Source organism: Drosophila willistoni, assembly GCF_018902025.1.
Source record: "Drosophila willistoni isolate 14030-0811.24 chromosome 2R unlocalized genomic scaffold, UCI_dwil_1.1 Seg167, whole genome shotgun sequence".
NCBI classification, from domain to species: Eukaryota; Metazoa; Arthropoda; class Insecta; order Diptera; family Drosophilidae; genus Drosophila; species Drosophila willistoni.
In genome coordinates, this window is record NW_025814050.1 from 7,114,321 (window position 1) to 7,127,043 (window position 12,723).

Consider the following 12,723-nt stretch of genomic DNA (forward strand, 5'->3'; position numbering starts at 1 on the left):
ATGGGTATACAATAATATAAAAGCTACAAATTTATAATTTAAAAAAGTGATGTCCTGTTTTCTGTCCTTTTTCTCGGTGACCGTCCTTTCCTTTTGTTAATTATTTTGGTATCTACATAAATTTTTGCTTTGGAAGAAGTTTGCATTTTTTATTTCATTTGTTGAATCAATTAAATAACAGTTTTACATTTAATGGCTATGTGACATTCAAGCTAAATTGAGATTTATTTTTGAGTTGAGTTTTTTGAGCATTTTCTTTTCAGAAGGTGAGGGAGAGGAGGTTTATTCTCAGGAATGTTTACTCAACTACAATACTAATTTGCCGGCTATTTCGATAGACTAAAAAAAGAAACAAAAAGTAAACGAACAGGCATAACACAATTAGAGCATCAAAATTGTAATGTTTTTTTTTTTGTTTCTTTCCTTTTTTTAACATTCATAAATATTTATTCATATTGTATGTTTTGTGTGTTTGATTTTGCTTTTATTGCTTGCTTGCAAGTTGATCAAGATCAATTTTTTTTTATTGTTTTGCCAAATGGTAAACCCAAAGAAAATATTGTTCATCATACTTCTTCACTGAACTTTTTTGTCATTTTTGTAAAAATTTTGTATGCCAAAATATATATATATATATATGTATATATGTGTATATGTCTGTATATAGATATACCATTAGTTTTGTTTTGTTTTACAATTTAATAACTGTTGTTCAACATTTAACATTTAGTTGCAGCTACCACATACATTTTTTTTTTTTTTTTTTTGATTTTTAGTTTTCTATATATATTTTTTAGATTTAATATATGTATTTATTAATGAGGAATAAAACACCATACATTTTGATTAGTTTTAAACTTTTTTTTGTGTGTTTGTGTTTTCATATATATTTTTGTTTTTTTGTGTTCCCCATAGAACATAATGGAACAAAATAATTTTGCATAGGCCAAAAATTTTGTATTGAGCTTCAATTAATAAGTGAAAAGCAAAATTAAGAAAAATTAAAAATGTAATTTTATAATTTTAATGTCGAATTGTTTTTAAAAATTTGTAATTCCCTTGGGGCTCTTTGTTGTTTTTGTGTCTTGGCTTGTAACTCTGTTTGTTGCGTGTTTTGGGCTCATCTCTATATTATCATATATATATCTCTCTGATCTCTACATTATTCATCACAGATGCACTAGGCATAAACAAGAAAAAAAAAAAATAATAATAATAATAATGATGAAATAAATTAAAAGTTTTAGCCTTTTAAAATAGATGGTAAATAACTTGATTTCTCTTCTCATTTTGTTGTCATTGATTTTTGTTTGCCCATCGAAAATCTCGATATATATATATATGTATATATATACATATATCCTGATACTGAATTATGTTTGTATTTTGTTTGTTCTGTATACCGAGAGTTGGCCAGGTTTAGTTATAACATATGTGTATGTAGTATATAGGTATATGCCAGTTAATTAGTTGTATTAAATAGTTAAATATGGTTGAAAGCTTTTTCTAGAAAAAGAGTTTTTGTTTTTTGTATCACAATATAGAGGAAGTGTTTTTTTTTTTTTGTTTTGTGTTATATATGTTGTTTTTGCTGTTTGTGCAGGTTTTGCCTTTAAACAATAAAAAAAAATGGGTTTTAAAAATGTATATGTGTATATATATACAGGTAAAAGGGTAAAATAAAAGTGTTGCTTAATATATATAAAAGATTTACATAATATATTTTAGCTTAGCCTCAATAAAATGCAATATAATAAATTTTTCTTTTTGTTTAAAACATTTGCTTTTGTTTCTCGTTTTCAAAGTAGAGCACCAATAAAGTTAACATTAAGCAAATGAAAAGAAACATATATATGTATATATATATAGGTCAAATATGTATATATAATAGGAGAAATATGAAGACCTTTAACAGAAATAGATTTTGTGCCAAATATTTAGATTGTTTGAAAAAACTGTTACAATTACTTGTACAAAATACATAATGCATTTAAGTGTCAAGTATTTACATATATGACGTGTTACATACTAAAACAAGTATGATTTTAGTGCTGGAGAGTAATTAGTGATGAGTAATTACTAAAGTAATTACACTTTTTTCACATATGTAATTGTATAAATTGCTTATTAACTTTTCGATTGGAATTATTGCAGCAAATTGAAGCTTTCGAGGCACAATTATTAGAAAATTTTTCATTTAAAGGCTTCATTCTCTAGAGAACTAAAATAAACAAAAAAAAAAATACACAATAAATATTTAAAAAAAATAGTCATAGGAGAACAAAAATTAAACAGGTTGTAACAGCTAAATATACAATTTTATAAATACTCAGTATACAGCTAATGGATTGATCTTACCATGCCGTGTTTCGTTTTGTGTGTATGTGTGTGTGTGTGTGTGTGTGTGTGTGTGTGGATGTGGGTGTTTGTGTGTGCTTGTTCGTTCTTGTTGATTTTCACTTTGTTTTTTTGTTTTTTAAAACGCTAAGCGTTCTCTAACGGATTAAATTTTGCGCTCTTGTCTTACAAACTACATAAATACACATTGAACATTGACAAAAATATGAATGCATACAATACATATATATATAATAAAAAGGATTGAATATATATATATGTCGTATTCCTCTCGTTACTCGTTCTTGTCCTCGCTTGCCACTCGTTAGATTTTACTCGCGACGCGTTCGCTTGGGGCGAGAGGCGGCTATTGAGTCGCCACTCGCTACATTTCCTCCTCCAGCTGCTGAGGACACGGAACTACCTGCTCCACCCATTCCAGTTGGTGTTGCTTGTAAACCACCTGAAGACCCACCAGTTCCACCACTCTCTGTCGTTATGGCCGTTATTGTGGCCGAAATTGTTGCCGTCTGCTGTTTCTCGGCCACTCCGCGCACCTTTCGTGAGGCCACCGATTGGGCGGTCACCTGCAAGGATATGGCATGGGTATTCAACTTCTCAGCCAGCAATAAATCCTTTAGTCCCTTCATCTTTTGACTATACAATGTAATAACTGGACGTTTGAGCATAATTTGTACATATTCCTCATAGTCATCGGTTGGAGTTGGAGGTGCTTTAACTTCTATCTGCTTCTGCTTCTCCTCCAGCTTAGCTTCTTTAGGTTCCTGTGGAGTCTCAATAGTTGCATTTGGATTGCCGCTGCTGCTGCTGCTGCCTCCATTGCTTGTTGTACTTGTTGATGTTGTTGCTGTTGCAATTGTTGCTGTTATTGTGCTGCTGGTTTTAGCCTCCTTTTCGCTATTATTATGACTGCTATTGTTGTTATTAGCTTCAGTTGGCTCATTGCCAGCACTGTTATTTTGTTGCTTCTGCTCCGCAAATGGTTGATTACCGCCCTGGAGCAGAAAATCCGGATTCAAAATCTTCTCACCACAAGCAGCAGTTAGATCGGCCAATGTTGTGGGCAATTGCTCTGAAGGTTTCGACTTCTATATGCATAAAACATAAATAATTCATCTTCTTTTCAAACATGGCTTAATTAAATGATAACAAAAACTCACCTCATCCTTTTTAACCATCGAATTAATGTTAATATTATTATTGCCCTCCAATTGAAGAAGAGCAGCCTCCCGTTTGGCATCCTCTTGTTTGGCTGCTTCAGCCGCTGCGGCTGCTGCTGCTGCCTGTTGCTGTTCTGCTTCCAAATCCTCGGGTAATTTAATCATCACCTGTGATCTGACATCATAATCAAATTTGGTAATATTATTTACCAATGGCTTAGCCCAACCAATGTGCAAAATGGGAGTCAAACTATCCTCCTCCCATTGACAGATGCCGTCATAGAAACGTAGCAGATTGGCAAAGACTTCAGCGTCTCTTAAAATACTGCGTGCCGAATGGCCGGAACTCTCGGATTTCATAACATATGGTATTAGCTCATTCGCAATATCAAGTAGCTCTTTGTAAATCTCTTCATCGTCGCGACACTGATACGTATACAGACGAATCACATCCGCAGCATTGGCCCAGGCGGCGAATGCATCGCGATACTTGAGCAAACGATTGTAATAATTGCCCTGATACGTATACGGATAGACATGATGATTGCGATAATAAAGACGCGATGATTCAATGGCCTCACGATACAATTGCTCACAGGTGATGGTGCGATGCGTTGGATTGATCTCCTCCAATTCACCCAGAGTACCCAGCGCCATGGGATAACGTTTCAAATGACCCAGATCGTAGAGCATCCAGAGTAATTGTTGCTGCAACTCAGCGACCTCAACACAATCGCTGTTCGCTGTCAAAGAAATGTTGAGAGCTGCACAAATCGCAGCCACCTCCATGCCCCTTTCGCATACTACCGCCAAACCACCAAGATATAGCCAAGAGCCCGACTCTATGCCAGCATTTATATCCTGTCCTCGCTTATCCTCGCTGCCCTTGCCGTGCCAAGTTACTTCAATAGTCTCCAAACGTGGCTTTTGACCAAATACAACCCAAGCGTGGTCCTCCGATATGGCCAATCGTACGTCCTTATAGCCAAGGAGCTGACAACCAGCCACAACCGCCAGGGCAACACCGAAACAATCCAACTTATTGCCAGACAGATAACTATAGAGATTTTGCAAATGAGCCCTATCCTTGTAGCTGCTGCGTATCAACGAGTTCCAAATGACATCCGAGACTTTCTTAATGATTTCACGCGTGGCCTGACGATGCGGCTTCGGTTTATCCATCACCGAGAGTATGGTCTGGAATTTCTTATAGAGACCAGCGATCAGTTCGTGAGTGACCACAGGAAATGGCACACTATTTCCCATTATGACATCATGATTGGAGGAGGCTATTCACAAAAAAACAAAAGAATGATTTTTAGAAAGTGATCTCCTTATTATTAGCTTTAATCTTAAACTTATCAAGTTTCATTTTAAAAGGGAAGGATCTTTAATTGTAGGTAAAATTTAAATCAGTTTCAAAATTTAGAATATAGAAATATTTGCTGGGTAAAGAAAAAGGTTCCAGAATTTCTGGATGCAGTACAAAGGGAAAAAGAATTAAATCAAAATTTGTTTCAAAATTTAGCCAGAAATATATTCGAAAGGGAAAAATGATTTCCCGGAAATGTATTCTGATTAGGCAATTTTCAAATCCATTCAAAAAACTAATTTTTTGAACTAACAATAGCTTTTTAAAGTTTTATGTATGGGATATTGGGGTTCGACTGAAATGAAATTATCTATTTTTTGCCATTAAACAAGTCAGATGCAACATTAATAATTGGTAGTCGAAAAAACGAGTTTTCCAACTAATAGGATTTTTTTTTAGTTTTTTTTGTGTTTTTGGCAAGGTTTGACTGTGAGTGCTGATGGATCACACTCAACCCTTAAATGAAATTGAAGCAACGAAAAAGCTATCAAAACATAACGGTGCTTAATACGGTAACGGAAACTACGCACCTGTCGCTCCAGTTGAATTCGTCAGACAGGGGTCAGTTGCTGCCGATGCTGCTGCTTGTGCCGCCGCTTGGGCTGCCTGGGCAGCAGCCTCGCCCGTGGTCAAGGATAACTCAATGTAACCGACAATGATGGATAGCAATGTCAAATCAGGCTCAATGCCCGAATTGGAAGTTTCGGTTAATGAACGTCGAAACAGATTGACAACATCCGATGTGGATTTCAATGGGAACAAACTAGCGTCGATGAGGCCGCAATTCAGAACCATGGGACTGGCGCTGGCACTGCGAGTAACAGTGGATGACATGATGCTGCTGCTGCTGCTGCTGCTGTCCAGCCAATGTGACTAGGCCTCTTCTTTTCTTTTTTCCTTGCTGTTTCTTAACGCGAGGCAGATGTGGGTGGGTGGAGGTGACGACGATGCACAGAGATTCCTTAATTCCTGTTGCAGCGCAGCTTATACTCCTCTATCCGCGGGCGTTGCTGCATTTAGACTGAATTTTTTGTAACTTTGCGAGGGAATCGTCGGGATATGTTTGCTGCTGCTGCTGCTGCTGCTGCGACTGCTGCAATGTTCTTGCCATTCCAACAAGTTGACAAACCACTTTTTTTCCACCTTGTGTGCACTTTATCTTCTTTTTTTTCGTTCTTCTTTTTTTGGAGAAGGATTTTTGTCTTCTTCTTTGTAAAACTTTATACGTATGTGTGTGTATGCGTTTTAAGTTGTCGTTCAATTGCACTTCGTCAATTTTTTTTCGTGCAGTTGTCGTTGTTGCTGCTGCTGCTGCTGGTTATCCTTTGGCTGTCCTTCGTTTTGCGACCTGCCAACGTCATCAGCTGCAGGTGAACTTCTCAAATTTTTGTTGTTATTTTCCACGTTCCACCACTGACCACCCTCTCTCCGCTTTTACAATTTGTTAAATTGTTGAATTTGAATATTAATTGAAGAAAACGAAACAGCAATTTGCTGTAAATTTCATTTATTTCACCATTCAACGCAATTTTGTTTCATTACAACTCTTGTTGTTTTCGTTGTTTTTATTTTTGGTGGAGATTTTTTGAAGCGCAAATCCAAAGAAAATTGCGTCGTGTTTACATTTTCTGCCAAATATATCGGCAGAGCAAAAGAGATGAACTAGTTCTTCATGTAAGTGAAATTTCGTTCAAATTCCAAAGAAATTGTGGCTTTGAATTTAGAAAAAAACATATTTAGAAAATTATATTTTCAAAAAGAAAACTTTAGTAATTATAGGAAACCTCAGATTTATTTGTTTCACTTTCATATACTTCTCACATATGCAATAAGTCAAATGAAATGTTTCAAAAAATAAGTGTTGTGATTATTAATATGTATGAGGATAAAAGCCTCTTATTAACACAGAAAATTTTAGGTGTTAAAGACAATATTTTATAAATTTCTATAAAAAACCTTCAAAATATTTTATACATAGCTAAATTAATATTGAGTGAGTGTTTATACATAAAACTTGATATATTATTATAACTATCTCAAATTTTTCTATTCAGTTGATCAATTTTTTTGAAATGGAACCAGTTGAGGGAACCAGTTGCTAGACTACTTTAACGAATGGTCACATCATTGCAGTTGCTCGAAATGTCTCCCATCTCTAATTGGATAAACAAATGTTATTTGGAATGTAATTCCATCTATGCCATTTAAATGCCGACATTTGCTGAATTTCAATGCCAAACTACTATAGACTGCAAACAGGGTGCTGTGCGAGCAGTTCGCTATAATATCGATGGAGCCTATGTCCTTAGCTGCGGCTCTGATAAGAAAATCAAGTTATGGAATCCTCAGTCAGGTCTTTTATTGAAAACCTACGGAGGACATGCTGATGAGGTGACGGATGCGGCAGGCAGCTGTAATAGCAGCTATATAATATCAGCCAGTCTGGACAAAAGTATTATCTACTGGGATGTATCAACAGGTGATTAGATTAGATCATTTCAATGCAAGTCAATTCATTTGAAACATCTCCACCTTCCTGGTGCATTGTAGGCTCTCCAGTTCGTCGTTTGCGTTCTCATGCCGGGGGCGTACGTTGCGTTTGCTTCAATGAGGACTCCTCCATAGCCATTTCCGGTGGTCGTGACAACGCAGTCATGTGCTGGGACATACGCACCCGTCGTCTGGATCCGGTTCAAGTGATGAAGGAAGCCAAAGATTGCATTACAACAGTTCTAACCAATCAGGACAAGATATATGCCGCTTCCTTGGACGGCTGTGTTAGGTCATACGACATACGTATGGGAGAATTGACATGTGATAAAGTTGGCGAACCCATCACTTATCTGGCCCAGACCAAAGACGAACAATGCTTGGTGGCTGGTTGCCAGGATAGTGTCGTTCGTCTGTTGGATTGTGAGACAGGTGGACTTCTCTCCGAGTACAAGGGTCACAAGGCGGATGATTATCACATTGAATGCGGCATTTTGGCCAATGATGCACACATTGTCGCCGGTTCCAGTGAGGGATTGGTATTCATCTGGGATCTGCTGGAGACCAATATACTGCAACGTCTACGCATAAGTACAAATTTTTTAAAATTTCTCTTTAAATTTAATACGAATAAATGTTTTTCTCTGTTTCTTAGGTGACAATGGTGGAGTCGTCCACTCGCTGGCCACACATCCGAAGCGTCAAGAGCTTTTGTTTGCCCGTCGTAGAGATATATATGTCTATACCACCGATATACAAATTGAGGAGGAGCAATTATAAATATTTCTATTTAAAATTAGAGTAACAAATTTGTTTTTAAATATAATATAGTGTAAATTTGCAAATTGGACAATTTCGTTCTTCTAGTTTCTTACATTTAAATGTTTTTTTGTTTTATTTTTACAAAAGGAAAATTAAAAGGGGAATAGCCGTTAGTTATGTATTTTAATGCCATCTTTTATTGAAATTAGAATTAGAACAAAATTCGAGTGTAAATTAAATACTTCTCTCTTTTAACAATCTATCGATTTTGGTTAAAACTAATTTTCAAATTTTTTAGCTTTTTCGAAATCATGTATTTGTATTTTTTTTATCAAATGGGGAAAAATATCAACTTTTTTTTTGATGCAAAGTCCAATGTAACAATTTCTTAATGATTTACGTCTAACCTTATGACGACACACATATTACAGGAATCTTCTGGCAATAAAACGGACAATTAAAAATCATATTTAACTTAAAGAACCTTGAAATTTGCCCAATAAGTCCATGCCAACTAGGAACATAACCCAAGTGGCGGGTCTGACTCAAATTTTGTAGAAAATAAAAATAGAATAAGTGTTATAAGTAAAAGCGGTAGTCGTATTTTTTCATATCCTTAGGAGATGAACGTATTGCAGAGATTGATTAAGGTTAGTTGGGTTAATCGATGTTGAAACTTAAACCACCATAAAGTAAAGCTTAAACTAAAGTTGCTATCAATCCCTGACTCAGTGATCATGTTTTACTTTTCAAGTGATATCCAATCGATTTTCAATGATTTTGTTATAGATTGTTGTTGGAAAGGATGTAAATTAGCAGTCCTTGGTAGAAGGCCTTAGTTGCCAGTGCTTGTAAAAAATACTTAGGTTAATAAGTAGTTTACAACTATATTGTATACTTATAATAATAATAATTTATTAGCGAAAGAAAAGAAATATGAAAAAAAAGGAGATATTGGTTAGATATTACAGAAAAAGCAAGGAACACAAAATTGTTAATGAAAAAAGTTGTTAGTGACATACATATTCATACATGTACATATATCTATTTATATTGCTTTAAAATCTAAATATTTATTCTTTGGATTTCCGATAATCCAAACCAAAAATAGGCTCTATCTATTGAATTGAATTACTTCGAAAATTCTGTCTCCTAATGAAATATAAAATGAACTAAAAGTAACATTGAATTTTGTTATAGCAGTGTTAAGCGGTCAAAAACAAATAAATCCGTAACAATATAAATGGGAGAAGCGAATGAACGCCCATCCTGACATTTACGGATCCTATCAAAGGAGTTATCTTTATTCTTCGTCTTACTTTAGTGTGTGTCTGAAGAACTAAATTTTGTGTTCATTTGTATTTGTTTAAGCCAACTTGTTTAGTAACAGCTCATCTTTTAATTTTCTAATCAAACTTTACAAGCATTATTTTACTAATTCCTAATACCACACATGGGCCTTTCGCCAGTATTCAACATCTTTGAAAGATGTACACTCATGGACATAGAAAGAGCTTTAATCCTCAGTATTCGAGAACTGCGTATTTTAAAATTATGTGGCAAGTTCTACGATAAGAAAACTGATTCTTAATGGTCAGTGGTAGTATCATAAAGCAGTCATTCCCAATAAAAATTGCCAGCTTTTAACAATTTTTTGACCATAATTCGTAATATACCCACTTTTTCAGTTGGCAAGAATAATAGGTGTGTTCAACAAATCTGGTGTTAATTAAAAAAAATATGTAACTATGGTCCAATATTTGATGGAATTTTACTTAATACATTTAGTATTGTGAATATTGATAATTATTCTCGATAAGTTATTTCATATTCTTTGGCACAGACGTAATTGAATATTTAAAAAAAAATTGTATGCTGTTAGGGCAAGCAAGATTAACAATTGAACTATAAGGTTGTTCTCATCGTCTTTCAAACACATATTTCCACAACTGGACTCATTGGTAGGCCTTCTTTTGTTATTATTATTTATTTATTTATAATTTTAGATAAAGTATTAAATACTAGACCTAAACAAAAACAATGAGTACTAGCTACAAGGCCTTCGACTCCTTTTATTATCAGTATCTAACTCATTTGGAATATTAGCACCTGGTATACCTTTTCAACTTTTCATGACAATATTTATAAACTTTACTTGTTAGTCATTTCAATGTATACCTGTTACCTTTTAAAACTTCGTCAATTAGAAACTGTTCTCTAAATTGTGTTTCTTGTTTAGTCTGGTGTCTTTCTTGATTCTATAATATTATATAATCGCCAACATTATGTTGTAAAACTTTGGCTTTAGTCTGATAAGTCGTACTTTGTCGTAAAAGACTAAAGACCTGATATTTTTACTGATCCCTGGTTCTATCCAAATATATGTACATACCTCTAACTTCATTTTTCGGACGTATGACAGGGACCTGTCTTTTGTCCTAGAGGACATTTATATAATACCTAACAGACTTCTGTTTCACTTTCACTTCTTTCACTTTTTTCTACATAAATATACAAAGCTCAAATGCATGATTACTGCAGATGATTTGGCTCCCAAAACACAAGAGACCATTCCAGGGAAAGCGTTTCGAGTCGATTGAGGAGATAAAAGCTGAATCGAAGAGGGCGCTGATGGCTACACGGGAAAAGGGACTATTTGGCATGCTTCGATGATTGGAAAAAACGTTGGCATAAGTGTATTTTATCGGGAGGGGATTACTTTGAAGGGGATGAAATTAATTTAAAATAATAATTTAAGATTTTTCATTTTACAAACAATTTCACCTTCCTTATTGCCCGCAGTTAGAATTATATATATTTGACTGGGAAAGTAAATATTGTATCCATGATAAATGCTAGCATTTTATGTCTCTTTATTGAGTATCGAATGACCAAAACTCGATGATCCAGTATCGCCTTATCCTTATTTCAGGATTCAATAAGTCCCATAAAAATCAAAGAAACTTTAAATAAAAGACAAATTATCGAATTTTCGTTGAGGGAAAAAGGAAAAACCATTTATTTGACATAATTTTGTTTTCGTAATTTTTTGTTTTTTTTTTAATGTTTTTTTTTGTTTTGTTTTTTGTTGTTTTTTTTGTTGTTTGTTTTTTGTTTTTTTCTTTTTGTAATAGAGCATGAATGTATGTAGTAGTAATTTGTTGTTGTTGTTCTTGTATGTATGTATGTTGTATGTATGTTTAGATTAGATGAATCTGGCTTACATATATATGTATGTGGTTTGTTATTTTAACTATAAACGGCCTGCATTATTATGTATTATATGTATTTACTTAAAATTAGAAATATTTTCTTGTTTCTTTTTTATTTAATATATATATATTTATATATTTTGTTATTGTTAAACAAAATACATACCACTACACACGCACACACACTTGCATACGCATACATACACACGCACACACACACTCATACTCATACTCATTTGGACTTCATCAAGGACTTGGCTCTCTCGATCTGCGGCTTCTTATCTGCGGTTTTTGTTTTTAATCATCATTCTCATAGTCTCTCTCCTGAATGGATGGGGGAATATAGCAGTAATCAGATCAGGCCCAAAGTCCGATCGAAGGATGCGCCACAGATGCCACACAGTGTGATGCAGAAGTATCCTCCTTGGCCGCACAAAAAACACTTGGTGCTTAATTTTCCTGTAAGGACCATTGGATTCATTCAAATCACAGAAATATGTGGGCAAGGCGCAGCCTGCAAGCGGCTTAAGCGGCCCAACAACAGAAAGGCCAACAGATCGAGAGGGAGAAGTCCTTTGCTCTTCATCTTTAGTCCTATGATGAGAGGAGTTTAGGCTTTTGTTTACTAATTATTCCACTACATATACGTATGGTTTGTGTGTTTGTGTGTGTGTGTATGTGTGTGTGTGGATGCGGGTATTCGTGTATGTGTTTGTGTGTAAACTTAAAAACTAAAGCATATTACATATGTATGTGTATGTGTATGAGTGTGTGTGTGTTTTTTGGGGGGGTGGTATTTATGTATTGTATGTGCTAGGGGTAGGGGGGGATGGGGGTATGCCAAATATTTATTATATAAGTAGTTTATATATAATATGTTTATATATATTTATATTTTTTATAAATTTTTATCATGTTAATTGTTGGTTTTGTATTTTTTTTTGTTTGCTTTCTTTTTGTTTTGTTTTGTTTTTTTTTAGTAGTAAGTAATAATTTTATGTAATGTTGCGTTGCTTAATGTTGTATATATATATATATAATTTAATATATAATTTATATATATATTTTTATATTATAGTTTATATAATAAACGATTTTCATTTTTCTTATTTCTTGTTTTTTTTTTTGTATTTTTTGGGGTTTTTTTTTACACAAATATATCAACAACTAAACTCAAAAAGATTTTTTTTTATTTGCAAAAATGTAAGTTTATATATGTTTAATATATATTTATATATATATATTTCTGTTTATACATATATATTTATGTATGTATGTATATATAAATAATTTATGTTTAAAAAAAAAAATGAGTAAAAATTAATGCGATGGTTTTTAAGAGTTCAAGGAATCAAAAAAAAAAAAAGGA

General features: G+C 33.9%; 2 protein-coding genes across 2 annotated transcripts; one reads left to right on the top strand and one right to left on the bottom strand.

Moving 5' to 3' along the window:
• Positions 1-2,429: 2,429 nt before the first annotated feature.
• LOC6644223 (menin) lies at positions 2,430-6,522 on the bottom strand. The gene is made up of 3 exons (XM_002066897.4): positions 5,421-6,522; positions 3,519-4,807; positions 2,430-3,446 (listed from the first exon to the last, which is right to left on the bottom strand). The coding sequence occupies exons 1-3, from the start codon at positions 5,722-5,724 to the stop codon at positions 2,670-2,672; spliced, it is 2,370 nt and encodes a 789-aa protein (XP_002066933.1). The 5' UTR covers positions 5,725-6,522; the 3' UTR covers positions 2,430-2,669.
• A 495-nt stretch (positions 6,523-7,017) lies between these two features.
• On the top strand, positions 7,018-8,262 carry LOC6644224 (WD repeat domain-containing protein 83). Its single transcript, XM_002066898.4, has 3 exons — positions 7,018-7,369; positions 7,441-7,971; positions 8,036-8,262. The coding sequence occupies exons 1-3, from the start codon at positions 7,099-7,101 to the stop codon at positions 8,158-8,160; spliced, it is 927 nt and encodes a 308-aa protein (XP_002066934.1). The 5' UTR covers positions 7,018-7,098; the 3' UTR covers positions 8,161-8,262.
• The last annotated feature ends 4,461 nt before the right edge of the window (positions 8,263-12,723 follow it).